Source organism: Myotis myotis, unplaced genomic scaffold (assembly GCF_014108235.1).
Source record: "Myotis myotis isolate mMyoMyo1 unplaced genomic scaffold, mMyoMyo1.p scaffold_m19_p_3, whole genome shotgun sequence".
Taxonomy (NCBI): domain Eukaryota; kingdom Metazoa; phylum Chordata; class Mammalia; order Chiroptera; family Vespertilionidae; genus Myotis; species Myotis myotis.
Genome location: NW_023416335.1, coordinates 14,015,827 through 14,030,849, shown reverse-complemented (window position 1 = coordinate 14,030,849; position 15,023 = coordinate 14,015,827). Strand labels below are relative to the sequence as shown.

General features: G+C 46.0%; 1 protein-coding gene across 1 annotated transcript in view; it reads left to right on the top strand.

The window, feature by feature from the left end:
* Window positions 1-9,232: 9,232 nt before the first annotated feature.
* Window positions 9,233-15,023, top strand: part of LOC118652131 (low-density lipoprotein receptor-related protein 1B-like) — a 43,007-nt gene continuing 37,216 nt past the window's right edge. The window contains exons 1-5 of the mRNA XM_036302075.1: window positions 9,233-9,335; window positions 11,708-11,827; window positions 12,235-12,474; window positions 13,262-13,375; window positions 14,598-14,717. Coding sequence (XP_036157968.1) covers window positions 9,239-9,335; window positions 11,708-11,827; window positions 12,235-12,474; window positions 13,262-13,375; window positions 14,598-14,717 — 691 coding nt within the window. The 5' untranslated portion in view covers window positions 9,233-9,238. The remainder of the gene's footprint in view (window positions 9,336-11,707; window positions 11,828-12,234; window positions 12,475-13,261; window positions 13,376-14,597; window positions 14,718-15,023) is intronic.

Below are 15,023 nucleotides of genomic sequence, written 5' to 3'. Positions count from 1 at the left end.
GGTTGCCAAGGAAACAGTGCAGACCCTTCTAGAGGTAAACAGAAGCTGGGGGAGGGGTATGAAATGATTCTCATCACGGTAAACCCCCAGGCCTCTCCTATGGATGATGTCAAAATCGTTGCTTTTGAATTTCATTCCATCAAATATTAATTGGCTTGCATGTGCCTGGTTTATTTTTACCCATCCCTTAATTTTTAACCTTTCTGTGAAAGTTTAAAGATATGTTTCTTGTAGGGAGCATGTAGCTTGATGTTATTTCCCATCCCAGCCTGAGAGTCCCCTTCATCTGAGACTGGAGGGAGCCTGTGCATGTTTCTCCTGACAGATCGATGCCCTGCCTCCCTCCTTACTTTATGTTCACGATGGACTGTATCGATTGTTCATGCTCTTCCCTTTTCTAATGTCTTCCAACTAATCAGGATGTTTATTTTCCAAACTCTCCTCTCTGCCCTCCTTCCTTTCAAGCCAAACACATATTACTACATCACTCTTCTATTTTAACTCATATTTGAAGTTAGAAGCCTCTATCAATATATTAAAGATCACGTAGTCACTTTGACTCCCTAAAATTTTAACATTCTCAATCCTCCTGCCCACCAAATTGGGACTTAGGACTGCTTTTGCTTTCTTACTTATTCATTCTCCATTCCTAATACCTATGTTTTGTTCATAAAATTAGAATTTGTAGTTATGACTTTTAAAAACACTTTTTAAACTTATTTTACAACTAGAAAAATAAAAATAGTACAAGGAACATTTGTAACGCCTGTTACTCAGGTTTACCTATTGTTAACATTTGCCCCAAATTCTAAATTCTATCATTTTCTTTCTCTCTGTGTACGTACACACACACACACACACACACACACACACACACACACACACACAGAGATGTAATTCTTTTCTGAACCTTTTAAAGGTAAATTGCATATATGCCCTTATATTTACTCAGATCCCTAAACACATTAGTATATGTTTTCTAAGAAGAATGATATTCTCTTACATGCCCACAGCAGTTATCAGTTTCACAAGTTTACGTTGTTGTATGTTTTATCTAATGTATAATCCACATTCGCATTTTGTCAGTTAATGTCTTTTTCAGTACCCCCACCCCTCTCCAGTGCAGGATCCAGTCTCGGGGTAAGTCTCACATTGAGTTGTTTCTTTAGCCTCCTTCAGTCTGGAATGCTCACAGCCTTTCTTGGTATTTTATGACATTAACATTTTTTAACAGTAGCGTCCCCCTGACATTTAAAGAATAGAGTGTTGCTTGATTTGTGTTTTCGGGTGAGTCTACTGTGCTTAGATTCAGCTCATGCGCGCTCAGCTCACTGCTGGCCAGTGAGGCTGTGCTTCCCTCAGGGTCTCTCCTCTGCTCTCACACGATGCCTACCTGCCCTCCACTGGGGATGCCAGGTCTGAGCACCTCCGCAGGCTGCCGTCTGGCTCTCCACTCTGTAATTATGGTTTTGTTTTTCTCCCTGGCAACTAATAAGCATCCGTAGTGATATACCTTGTTGCCATGCAACTATCATGCTCCTTATCAGCACTCCCGCTAGATGTACCATCCATTGATGATTCTTCCCTGATCCAATCATCGCTTATGATCTTGCAAAATAGTGATTTTTCAGCTCTATCACTCCCTGCACATTTGCAGGCAGCTCTTGGCATCTTATTGTAAGCAAGAGCCCTCCCTAATTATATCTATCTATCATCTATCTATCTATCTATCTATCTATCTATCTATCTATCTATCTGTCTCTATCATCTATCTACCTATATCTACCTATGTCTATTTTTCATCTACCTACCTACCGATGTCTGTCTGTCTATCTATCTATCTATCTATCTTCCTTCTGTCTATCTACCTACCTATCTATCCATCCATTTATATCAACCTATGTCTATATATCATCTATCTACCTACCTATGTCTGTCTGTCTATCTATCTATCTATCTATCTGTCTGTCATCTATCATCATCTATCTAGTCTATTGGCATGAAGTCATTAATCTGAATTTCAGTGATTTGTAATTCAGTACTGTACTTAATGATTTGGTACTTAAATTGTCCCAGATTTGACAGTGAAAGCCACTTTTGTGTGTCCCTCCTTCCACAGTGAAAACTTGGTTCCCAGCAATATCAACATGCGTAGCTATTTGCTCAGTCCTTTAATAAACCTAAAATCAGTTCCAAGTTACTTGTCTATGCTGCTAAAATAAGCAAACTACTAAAAAGGGTTCAGGACTTATTTTCAATTCCCCCCAGCCCCAAGGTCCTTACTTTTCTCAAGAGATCTGAAATAGGACCAATGTCCACCTTCCGATTTTATATATAAAGTCCAGAGAGGCTCTAAAGCTTAATAAATGTCATAGAGCTAATAAGTCGGGAGGCAAGAAAAGTAACTCCGGCCTCCTCATTCCTAGAGCCCTGCTGTCTTTCTCCAGTTCACTGCTCGGATCTTCCCAGGCAGTGGTTTTTGTTATTGCTCTATCAGCAAATGAATACTGAGCTTCAAGTATTACCAGGACAAACCGAAACCAGCGCCAGATCAGAAACCACAAAAATGACCGCCACAAATGATAAAGAAAAGAAGAAAAGAAAAGAAGTGGGGTATTGGGGATGGAGGAAAAAAGACCTGATAAATAAATGTTCAAACCAGACTTTCCAAACACTTATAAAGTCAGACAGCTCGATCTTTTTCTTAGTCACAGTTTTGCAGTATTTGGTAAAAAGAATCAGAGAACGAAAGTTGCCAAGTAAACTGAGATCTGTCCTTAATTGGGTGAAGTGGAATGTAAGCCGGCTTGTGACCACATCTGAGACCAGCTACAGAGAAATAAGGGGCTCACAAACCTATTGGTGCTGAGCACAGACTGCTGGGGCGGGTGTGTGGGAGGCACTGAGGACCGCGCTGGGGCGGGGCAGTGGGCAACGCAGGAGGGGCGCTGCGAGGGAGAGAAAGCAGGTAGAAGGTGGGATTACAGGCGAGCATCCGACTGAACAAAGGATTCCGCGGTTAGTACAGCACAGAGGACACCCACTAAGTGCTGTTTGCCGTGTTAGAAACTTAATATGTAAATACAACACAGGGACACAGGCACTGTCCCCAAACGTTTGGCTGTGGCTCTGAAGTCTTTCGAGGTCTGCCCCACGCGTGGCCCCTGCTTGTGATGATTTCATGCTGACATTTGCCACTGCTCTTTTAAAAGTCCAGACTAACACGGGGACAATGAAACACTAATAAGGTGCTGACTATTTTCCCTGCTCTATCACTTCAAGATCTTTTATTCTGAACCTCAGGTGAAGTTCCTGGGACACACTCTTTGGAGAGACACACCCTTTGGAAAGGAGGTAGGATGACTCATTTTTCCCAGTGACAATAACTTTTCAATGGCTCTTGAGAAATGGAAAGTGCAATATTTAAATTGAAATCATAAATGACACCAATTTGGGCAAGGAGTAGAAAGCAATGGATCCATGAAGTGGAGAGACCCCCAGACACATGGCTCGTCATTGGTGAAGAAGGGGGCTGCCACTCAGGATGGGCCAGGCACAGCAGTTTGCCGAATGTCTCCTGTCGCACCAGATTACATGTGCCATCTGTTTGTCAGATGGCACAGATGGACACCGGCGAGCAGGGCTTGGAAAAGGTGATTCTCTGGTATTTATGCTCAAACAGATGGATTTTTGCAGCACGATTCAGGTGGCCACATTGTCAAAGCAACAGCTAGAAAGATTAACAGACTTGACTTGCTACGTAAATGACCTTCTGTAGCGTTTTTCTTTTTTCTAATGGCTGCTTCCATTTTACCTCTTCTGTGAAATCTTTCCCGGATAATATCTCTTGGCATATCATCATGCAGCGCTTATTCCCTGCAGCTCTTTGGTGCACACATGGGCACCCACACAGATCTCTGCTATCCAGCCCGACAGAGAATAAGGTGTTGGTGAATCAGCTCACTAATGGAGACTCACGGTGCTTAAACATCCATAAATTAGCAAATTTTACAGAGTAAGAAAATAAAATGCATATAACACTGAAAAAACAATTTTAGTATCTATCATTGATATATAGCTTTATAGCAATTTACCCCATCATTTGTTTTTAGCTTATTTATTAGTAATTAAACACTTGGGAATTTCTGCCTGACCACAGCATTCACAAGAGCACAGTGGTCATTACATTACTGTTTAGATGTATGTGCTGTGCTAAGTACACACGCATGTCCTCACGAATCAATTTTTGTGTGTATTCCATTAATCATGCTCTATTTTTTAGTACAAATTTATGTTTATGACCAAGTGGGATGGATATATCTCAGGAATGCAAGGTTGGTTGCACCGTAAACTCCTGACAATTAACTTTTTTTATTGTAAGTGCCTGACATTGAGCTTTTGGTTGCTGAGGCATCCACTTCAAAGACATTTATCTAGAAGAAAAAAAAAAGGAATTTCAAGAAAACTTCAGAGCATATGGCATTCTGCTGCCTTCAGAGGGTGGTTGGATGGGACCCGCAGTGCACATGAAGAGGAGGCATGATTTAAAAGGAAGCTGTTGGAGTAGTGTGTTGCAAATAAAATCTAAGCAGGCACTTTGCAATTCACTTCTCTGTTTCTATTTTTTCCTGGTGCTGTATTGCTGCCTTTCATTCCCAAACACTATAAATGTTCCTTGCCAGCTTTATATTCTAAATCCTAACTCCATCGTGTTCTCTCCAAGAATCTGACACCTACTTCTCCTGGTGCATGGGCAAGAAGGTAAGTGAGGGGGTGGGAGGGTGGTCTGCACCTGTGCAAATGTGTCACTCACTCTCATTTTTATCCATCATCTCATCCCCGAATGGCAGCATGGGGATAAAATGACCTCTAAATCCTTCCGGTCCTACTGCGATTGTGTTTGACTCTGGTTTGGACCCATCAGGTTCGACCCATGTCCATGTCCAATTGTTGATTAAAGCATCCCACTCCAGGCAGTGATTCCGACTGGAATCAGACAACGAATGGGTCAGGGCTGCCTGTCACTACTTGTGCCAATTAAGCAGAGACAGGGTTGAGTCATATATGAGAGTTTATCACAATACTGCCAGCAGTATGGGACAGCAGCAGGTCATCCACAAAAATCTGCTCAACGCCCCTCCTCCCCCCAAGCCAGCTACTTATATTGGGTAGAAGGACAAAGATTACACGGGAAAGTAGGAATTACAGATATAGGGAAGTAGACAAGGTGTAATGGCTACAGGTTACAGGCAATGTGGGCCTGGACTCACAAAAGACGGACACCTCTGGGACTGGCAACAAGGTTGTAAATCTTTCCATGATGATGGGCAGTTCTCAGAAAAGGAGAATGGACCGCATTTCTGGGGCTACAGCTCCCAGCCAGCTCAGATGTGCTTTCTTTAATCAGAACAGAACCATCAGGGTTAACAGCAGGACTAATATTTCTTATAGCTCGTCCCCACTATTCAATTTCTGACCCCAGCAAAAGGAGAATGTGTTTCTCGGGCTGTTGTGATGTTACCCTTATTTAGTGTGCTGATCACCAAGAGGGCTGATGTCCTAGAGCTGTCCCTGCAGACCCAGCTTGGGAAGGCTGCATTCTGCCTGGGTGGCTGGGAGGACAGGAGGCAGGGGCGTCCCAGGGACCCGCAGTCACAGCGGTGTCCTCAGCCTGGAAGCTATTAAACCCTTGGTTTTCAAAGGGAGGTCTGAGGCCCAGCAACAAAGGCCTCACCTAGGAATCTGTTAGCATCTCAGACCTCCTCTGTCCCCCAGATCTGCAGGAGTGGAGCCTGCGTATTAAGAAGATTCCTAGGCGGTTCCTGAGCACATAAAAGTTTGAGAGCCTTCAGGTAAGTGTCGCTTCAGGTAAGTGGCCCTGAATTAGCTGAGAGTCTGCTGTCCCGTGGCAGGAGGCACTCGCATCCCTGCCCCTCCCTGTCACCAGGAGCCTGGAGAGACCGACGGGAGACTCAGCGCGTCCCCGCAGCCCCCGCTCCTTCCCGGCGACGCTCCCCGGGGGCCGAGCGCCAATCCTCCCCAGACCCTCACCGCCCGGCGGTCCCCAACGAGCGGCGGCAGCGGGAAGGGAGCCGCCCCCGGCGCCCCCAAGCTCCTCCCAGGCCGGGGTGTCCTCAGACAAGCGCGGCTCCTGCCCGGAGGCAACGGCGCCCCGCGCGGGGTGCCCGGCGTCCTGTCCCCTCCCCGGCCATGGCCACGGGTCGCCGGGCGCTCCTGCTGCTCCTGCCGCCGGTGCTGGCCGCGCTGGGCCGCCTCGAGGGCTCCCGGGCCGGTGAGTGGGGCCCACGGGGAGGGATCGCACCCCGCTCGGCAGGGGGCAGGGGGCGCGGGCGCGGGGCGCTGCAGGGCGGAGGTGGAGGGGAGCTTGGGGGACCCTCGCTGGATGTGTGCCCCCACCCTCATCTGCTGAGACCTTTATCTGGGAGGGCCAGGCTGGCCTTCGGAGGGGCCGCCAGGTGAGTCGCGAGGCCCCCTTTCTCAGCCCTTGACTCCTTTGCACGCCTGCCCGCGGGTGGGAGGCCAGGGTGGGGGACCTAGCGGGGCTCAGGGGACGAATTCGGTGTCGTCCCCTCCTCCGTCCTCAAGCGCAGGGAAGTGGGGGCGCACCCTCGCTCTGCCTGTCCCCAACGTCCAGGCGCCCTGGGCGTCGCTCTCTGGCCCTGGTCTCCGATGGGTTCGCCCTGGACGTTTCCCAGGCAGCACGCTGAAACCAGACCACAAAGGGATCAGGGCGGCCTGTCACTGCTTGAGCCCAAGTCCCTGGACGCCGGGGACCCGGGGGAGCGGTGCCTCACTCCCCACAACCCTAGGGGGGGAGCTGCTGCTAGAAAACCACTTCCTGCGGCACTTGGTACTCAGGTGCAGGCAGAGCCCATGCAGAGGAGAGCTGAGTCCCCGACCCAGCGGGACCGAGGCACCCACAGTCCCCAAAGGTCTGGGCTGGCGACTTGGGCCCAGTGGAGGAGGTGGCCAGCGCATGTCAAACCCCCTGACCTGCAGACTCGCCCAGCTCTCCTGACAGGGGAACCTCACTGGCCTCTGGAGGAAGGCAGGCTTGGAATCCTTAGTTTGGAGCAGGAGCCACTTCACCCCTGAGTGGCTTGTTTCCCAGGAGGGGTATAGCTAACCGTTAGACTACTGCCCCACCTGGTGGGCAGCTCAGCGGTGGCAGGAGCCCTGGCTCTGTGGGGTCTGGGGGCACCTCTCCGGAAAAGGGATGAAAGTGAGGAGGTGATGACTGGGCGTGCTTTCCCATGCCTTCCGGTGTGGAGACATCTTTATAATGTCTGATTTGGAGCCACACCGGACCACTGTGCTTTGTATATTGACAGACTATGAGAAAGCCACCATGAACTCAACACATCAATTACTATGTTTATAAATAAGTTTGTTGTTTTTTCACAGCAAGCCTCTGCCTAAATGTGGAAAGTAATATTTAAGAGCCATCTGCGGATGATGTGTAGAATCTAGATGCACATTTGGTCTCCAGACCGAAAGTCACCAGGGCAAAATATTGTTCAAGGTGTGACTCACCTAGCAGTGTGAATCTTTGAGGGCTGACTGCAATCCGAATGGGGGTCCTTCTAGAAAGATCTGCTGGAAGAGGGAGCAAAAGAATTAATGCTTTGTCAGTATGTATGTGGTGGAGACTGTGCAAGTGGCTTTGTGTCTATTTAATCCTTGCATCTTCTTTTTAGGAGTACTTATTGACTAGCCTCATTTTATAGAAAACAAAACCAAGGTTCGGAGAGAGGAAGTAACTCACCCAAGGTCCCGGTGTTAGTGAGTGGTCTAACCCCAACCCCAACCTGGGTAGCATGATGACTGAGCCTGGGCTCCCATATACGTGGTTGGTAACATCAGCTCCTCTCAGTGTCATGGTCTCTGTCAAGTTAGGTGAGATCGCCTGGATGATATGTGAGTAGCTGGCAAAGCTATCAGCTACCCATTAATAGCCACTACTTCCTGAATCTTTTATTTAAAATGTTTTTTATAAGCTAGCCTTTAAAAAGTCAAACATTGAGCAACTATGTTAAAAGCACTGTCTTAGAGGGATACATGCAAGACTAAGATGGCCTGTTATCCAAGGAGATGTATCTAAGGAATGTCCTCCCATTGTCAATAACCGTTGCATAGCGTTGGGTACCACTTTCCATTCCATGTGCATCAAGTATCCCTGGGAGCAGGCCTGCTGGGCTTCACTGCATCTTGCAGATACTCCCACTAGCATGGGGCATGGGGCTTATGTTTTCTGGGAAACAAGGAGTGCCTTTTGCTCTTTGAAAGTTAGGGCAGTGTAGTAAATAAGTACAGCCAGGCTTTCCTGGGGCTTTCCTCTGAGGACCACATTCCAGAACAGGCTTATTTGGACCATTAATCATTCAGGGTTGATAAACATAAATTCATGATTCGAATAAAGCTGATAGTGTAAGTCAATCGCAGGCAAATAACTGAAAACTTACAAATTTTGTTATCAGGCTGTTAGAGACATTCTTATAAAGATGGTATATAGGACCTAAAACTCTAATCTTATTTTAAGATGTACTTACACATATCTAGAAGTAAGCTAGACTGTGGAATCTCAGAGGGAATGTGGGGGGAGGGTGGGTGGGCGGGAAGTGGTCAACCAAAGAACTTGTATGCATAGACTAGTATGCATAACCCATGGACACAGACAATAGGGTGGTGAAGACCTGGGGTGGGGGTTGGGAGCAGGCTAGAAAGGGGTCAATGGGGGGAAAAAGGGGACATATGTAATACTTTCAACAATAAAAATTTAATTTAAAAAAAGACATATCTATCTGCACAGGTCTAAAAGTAAGTTAGAGTCAAGTACTTTAAGCCTAGACCTCTAAACTTGCAACTATTCATACATACTCTGAGTCTTCAAGATGGAACCAGAGCTGGAAATATCTGTATCTCTTTAAATAAGTGTAAATCCACCCCAATCTAATGGGAAATCAGGGAGGCAAATGGCAGTACTCAGCAACAACACCAAAACACCAGAAACATGGTTCCCAAGGATCAACACTGCTGAACTCATGTGGGTGTTAGGGTACTGAACCCCCTATTGTCCCAGGTATTAGCTGAAGAAAGATCTTCCCAGACCTCCTTTGACCGCAGCTTATCACGAAGAGGTGCTGTCTTGTACCCGAGGAAGCCAGGACCTCATGGTTTTGTTTCTTGGTCGCCCACTGCAGGTGAAGCACAGTGTAACATGACGAGGCAAGCTGCATGTGGTGACAGCTGTATTCCTGTGGCCTGGCTCTGCAATGGAGAGCGAGAGTGCCCCGATGGGACCGATGAGCAGTGTGGTAAGCACCTTCCTCTATTGCAGCGGTTCTCAACCTGTGGGTCGTGACCCCTTTGGTGGTCGAATGACCCTTTCACAGGGGTCACCTAAGACCACCCTGCATATCAGATATTTACATTACGATTCATAACAGTAGCAACATTACAGTTATGAAGTAGCAACGAAAATAATTTTATGGTTGGGTCACAACATGAGGAACTGTATTTAAAGGGCCAGAAGGTTGAGAACCACTGCTCTATTGGGTCACGTACCCGTCCATGTCTGGCCCTTACTGCTACATACCTGGCCAACAGTGACGCTGTCAGTTCTCATAGTTTTACTCTCTTAGTGGGTATTTGTAAACATTGGGTAATCTGGGTTGTTGCAGGCTTTCAGTGGGTAAAGCCAGGGATGTCTCTTTAAGTGCTGAGACCACTGTTATCAAAATAAATAGAAGGCTTGCTGGGATAGAAAATCCAGCAAAAATCTGGTTCCTTACCTTAAATTCAGGCTTACACAACTGTGGCAGTTACTCAAACTGGAAACCCTTGCCAATCCTAGTGTACACAATTACTTTTAAAAATTATTTTTACATTCAGGGTACATTTATTTGAAGCTGGGGACAGTGAAATAAGGCAGGGCCTAGGAGAGATGACGTTATAAGGCAGAGCCTAGGTGGGGCTGCTTGGTTCTCTAAAAATGTTATTGGGAAGAAATGACCCTAGGCGGGGCTGCCTTAACTCACTGGGAAGTCAGAGAAAAGGGATTCTTGGGGACGAGTTCAGGGGTTTAGCCTGGGATGAGCTGCCACTGCCCTTTGCTCCCCTGGTTGCAAGTCTCATGGGGACCCTTAGCGTTTAGGAGATGCATGGCTGTGGGGGAAGAACAGCGTGGGCATGTTCCCAGGAGGGAGAGCGTTCACAATTACTTTTATATATGATAAACTAGTTCAACTTTTATGTGCTTAGAAATTTTATACAACTAAAAAACAACTTTGCAAAATAAATACAAAGAAAGCTACAACATCATGGAAGTCCAATTAACCACGTGGTAAATGTCTTGCTGAAATAAGGCCCAAAAACTTCTGTGCTGAAAGTGCTCAAAGCCCCAGAAGGGACACATGCGCAACTGTGTACAAGGAGAGCCTCCTAACAGATGCCTCACAACCTGTGCAGTGAATATGGAGGGAGAAAATTCCTCCTTAAAGGAGCAAACCTCCCCCCAAAGTACTTGGTGAGGGTTACATTCCTTTGCTATTCCCCATGCACACATTTCTGTAATAATTTAACACAAAACCTTTGATATCAAAATGAGTAATATTACAGGTTAAAATAAAAATTATACTTGTAGAAATGCTCTGTGCTATGCCCCCCATACACTTCACCCAGTTCCCCAGTATATATATATATATATATATATATATATATATATATATATATATATATATATATATATTTTAGAGGCCTGGTGCACGACATTCGTACACTGGGGGGGGGGGGAGAACGGGTCCCTCAGCCCATCCTGCACCCTCTTGTAGTCTGGGACCCCTTGGGGGATGTCTGACTGCCAGTTTAGGTCCATTCCCCATGGGGACATCCTCCAAGGGGTCCTTAGCGCTGCAGCGGAGGCAGGAGAGGCTCCTACCACCACTGCTGCACTCGCCAGCTTTTGGCTGAGTAGCGCTCCCCCTGTGGGTGCACTGACCACCAGGGGCCAGCTCCTGAGTTGAGCATCTGTCCCCTGGTGGTCAGTGCACGTCATAGTGACTGGTTGTTCTGCCGTTTGGTCGATTTGCATATTAGCCTTTTATTATATAGAATATATATATTAGCTTCTGCCAGTAGGCATACTTAGGTGGAAATGTTTAAGGGTCTAATTAAATAAAAAACAAACAGTTCACATGATGTCTTAGATTTTAATATAGTCTCAAATGTCAAAGGAGTTCAAAGAAGTCAACCTATAAAAGCTGACCACTAGCCACCTGTGATGATTTACATTTATTTAAATAAATAAAATAAAATTCAGTTCTTTTGTCATCCTAGCCATATTTTAAGTGCTCAATAGCCACATGTGACTAATGGCCATCATTCTGGACAGCACAGATATAAAAGGCTTCCATTGTCACAGAAAGTTATACTGGACATCAGTGTTCTGGAAGAATGATGGGAGGAATGCTTTATTAACCAGCTAGGGGGCAGTCCCCTGGTAAGGTAAGAGCAAGTGACATCATCGGGGGTCACATGAATATGGCAGGAAAGTTTGGGGTTGACTCCAGTGACAAACCAGGAATTGATTTTTCCAGCTGATGGAAATAGTTAAGATGAAGCACAGATTTAGTGTCCTGACAAAACACCTCTTCTCTCCTTCCCCTTCTTAAACACCTCTGGCCCACAGAGGAAATATGCCGTGGACATCCCGGAGCCTGGCAGTGTGATGATGGGAAGTGCATATCTCTCAGCTGGCTTTGTGACGGTGTTGGGGACTGCTTAGATGGCTCTGATGAGGTTGACTGTGGTAGGTACAACTAGGTCTTATCTTTAGTCATATTCTTTGTTTATTCACATCATTGATTGATAGCCATAGTATTGGATGGAACAAGCAAGTCACTAAACAGCCTTACACCATATGTGCTAAACCCAGATGTTAATTTGTCTCTACTGTTACAGGTGACTTTTTACCCACTTCTTCATTTTTCAAAATCACCTAAAATAAAAAAAGATTATTAGACATATTGTTTTTTTTGTCTAACTTCTTTGGGGTGAAACTTAAATATACAAAGCTGTGGCCAAATCTCCAATGATTAACATCCATTTTGACTCTTGGTTTTCTATAAACAAAGCCCATGAACAAAGCATAAATCCCTAAATAAACAAGGCCGCAGTGCAGCAGTGCCATCTCACAGAGCCAACTCCTGCCTTTAGAGAGATTGACAGCATGTCCAGACCAAAAAGTCCGGTGTCCAGGGAGCTCTGAGTGCCGTGATGCTTGGGAACTCTGTGATCGCCCCGAGGACTGTGCAGTCGGGTCTGACCAAGCACACTGCCCCCGGGACCGTTGCCTGGCCGGGCAGTGGCAGTGCAAGAACAAGGTGTGTGTCATGGAGACCCAAACGTGTGATGGCATCAACGACTGTGGTGACTCTTCGGATGAGGACATCTGCGGTGAGCCTTGCTCTCCCACTTTTGCTTAAAGGGAAGGTTGTTCCAGGGGGGCTTCTTTCTGTATATTGTGTTTTAATTCCTGTGACTGAGACTAAAATCCCATATCTAAAAACAGGATGTTTCCTAGCAATAACCTAGATGTAGTTGCCCATAGAAACATACTAGTAGAGCCGTACTTGAACAGTAACTCTGCAGTGGGCACTCAAAGCATTGCCTATGTTTCCATGATTCAGTTATGGCCAATTCCCAGAGCCCCATCCCGTGTAGTAAATTATGGAAGGGAAAAACCCTCATTAAAGGGGGAAACCCCCAAAGCACTTGCTGAGGGCCATAGTCCTTTTCATAGACCACATGCACAATGTGGTGGAGCCTCCAACTTCTCGGGAAACCTCAATCCCATTCCACCTTTCCTTTCTAGAGCTAAATCTGCAGTATCGAATATATTCAGACTCTAACATTTCTATAATAAAGTATGAACCTGGTTTCTTAAGAGAATATGTCTTTTAGGGCTAGTGTTGACTGGCTTTAATTCCGTTTTAATTAGGAGTGTTTACTACTAGTTCAGTTCAGTTTTAATACTATTTCAATCTGATGCCCAGAGGTCTTAACATCTTATTGATTCTTAAGCCCCAATTCCCTGGAAACTTTGCTTAAAAAAGAAAACTTTCTTTTCTACCTAGATTTGCTTTGGGTAGTAGGCATGTTGCCATCTTACCCAGTGTAAGAGTTCTCTATTTCTACTTCCCCACAATTATCAGTGAACAAGAATGCCTACCTTCCTTCACAGCTTCCTGCCCAGAAGGCATGGTTGGCTGTGATAAAGGGAAATGCATCCTGGAATCCCTGGTGTGTGATGGGGAAGCAGACTGTGCTGACGGAACTGATGAGCCCACTACATGTGGTAAGAAACCAATTGCTTGGCTTTATAAGAGAGAGGGGAGGCTGAGATGAAAGGATCAGTGCCTTAGTCATCATCGGGGGTCCACTCTCTGAGAGAATGCTGGGGCTGAAACTCCGACACAAGCAATTACTCTTCAGTGATGGATCCCTTCCATTTTACAAGTTCCCCTGCTTGGCTGTGGTCTCCTGAGAGCGAGCAAATGCTACCTGAGTTACTCCCATGTTTCTCTCTCATTGATGACTTTGCTATTGAGAAGCAAGTCGTTTGTTCAAGACAAAATGGCCAATTCTCTAAGGATTTAACAAAGAAAAGACTGGGGAAGGCCCTTCCCAGGGGAGGAGCCACTGAGCACACAGCTCTGGTCTTTAAACCCGTGCTTCTCACTGCAAAAATCACTGCTGCTTTGAGTTGGGCAGAGAGAGCGTGGGCATCTGCCTCCAGGTCACTTTGTCATTTTTCTCATATTCTCCATCCCTCTCCCCAAATCTTGTCTCAGACCTGGACGATGAAACCTCTTTTTTTTTTTTTTTAATATATTTTATTGATTTTTTTACAGAGAGGAAGGGAGAGAGATAGAGAGTTAGAAACATTGATGAGAGAGAAACATCGATCAGCTGCCTCCTGCACATCTCCCACCGGGGATATGCCCGCAACCCCGGTACATGCCCTTGACCGGAATCGAACCTGGGACCCTTCAGTCCGCAGGCCGACGCTCCATCCACTGAGCCAAACCGGCTCCGGCATGAAACCTCTTTAGTACTGTTAAAGGCTACAAACGAAGCTTTTTACTAAAGGAACAAAGATACTAAGAACATAAACAGTGGGACAAATACAGGCTTCTGGTCCTGTGTAGACATTCACTGGGGTTAGTACATTTTTATATCATTCCTAAGGTAAGGGCTTCCAGTTGCCCACAAAGCTTAGAGAAAATAGAGAAGAGGCTGCTGGCCCCTCCGTGGGTGGACGATATACCAACACTTGAAATTGTCCAGCCCATCTGCCTAGAAAGAAACTCTTTACCCTGATTCCTGATTCCTAACTTTCCCTTTTCTACAGTCTTGCCCCACTGCCTCCGCATTCCGGGGCAAGAGGTCAAGGGGAAAAGTTATCCTTAACCAGTCTCCAGTCCTCATACAAGTAGAGGGTCATGACACATGCAGTTTATAAAATGTTTGCTCTTTACTGTGTTCAGCTGTACTGATCGCTGTCCTGTCTCCACCAGGTAAAAGCTGCTCCCTGGCCAACGGGGGCTGCGAGGGGCAGTGCAGCGATGCCAGCTGGGGTGCCCGCTGTTCCTGTGGAACCGGATGGCAACTGCAGCCGGATGGTCAGAGCTGTGGAGGTCAGATTCATTCAGCTCATCTTTTTAAAAGAAGTTTTTATTGTTTAAAATATACATAACATAAAATTTATCATTTTAATCATTTTTAAGTGTACAATTCAGTGGCATCAAGTACACTCACAGTGTTGTGTAACCATTCCCGATATCCATTTCCAGAACTTTTCATCATCCCCAATAGAAACTGTACCCATTAAACAATCACTCCTGAAGCTCCCTTTCCAATCCCCTGATAACCTCACTGGACTTTCTGTCTCTATGAATTTGCTTATATTCTAGCACGACATATAAGTGGAATCATACAATATT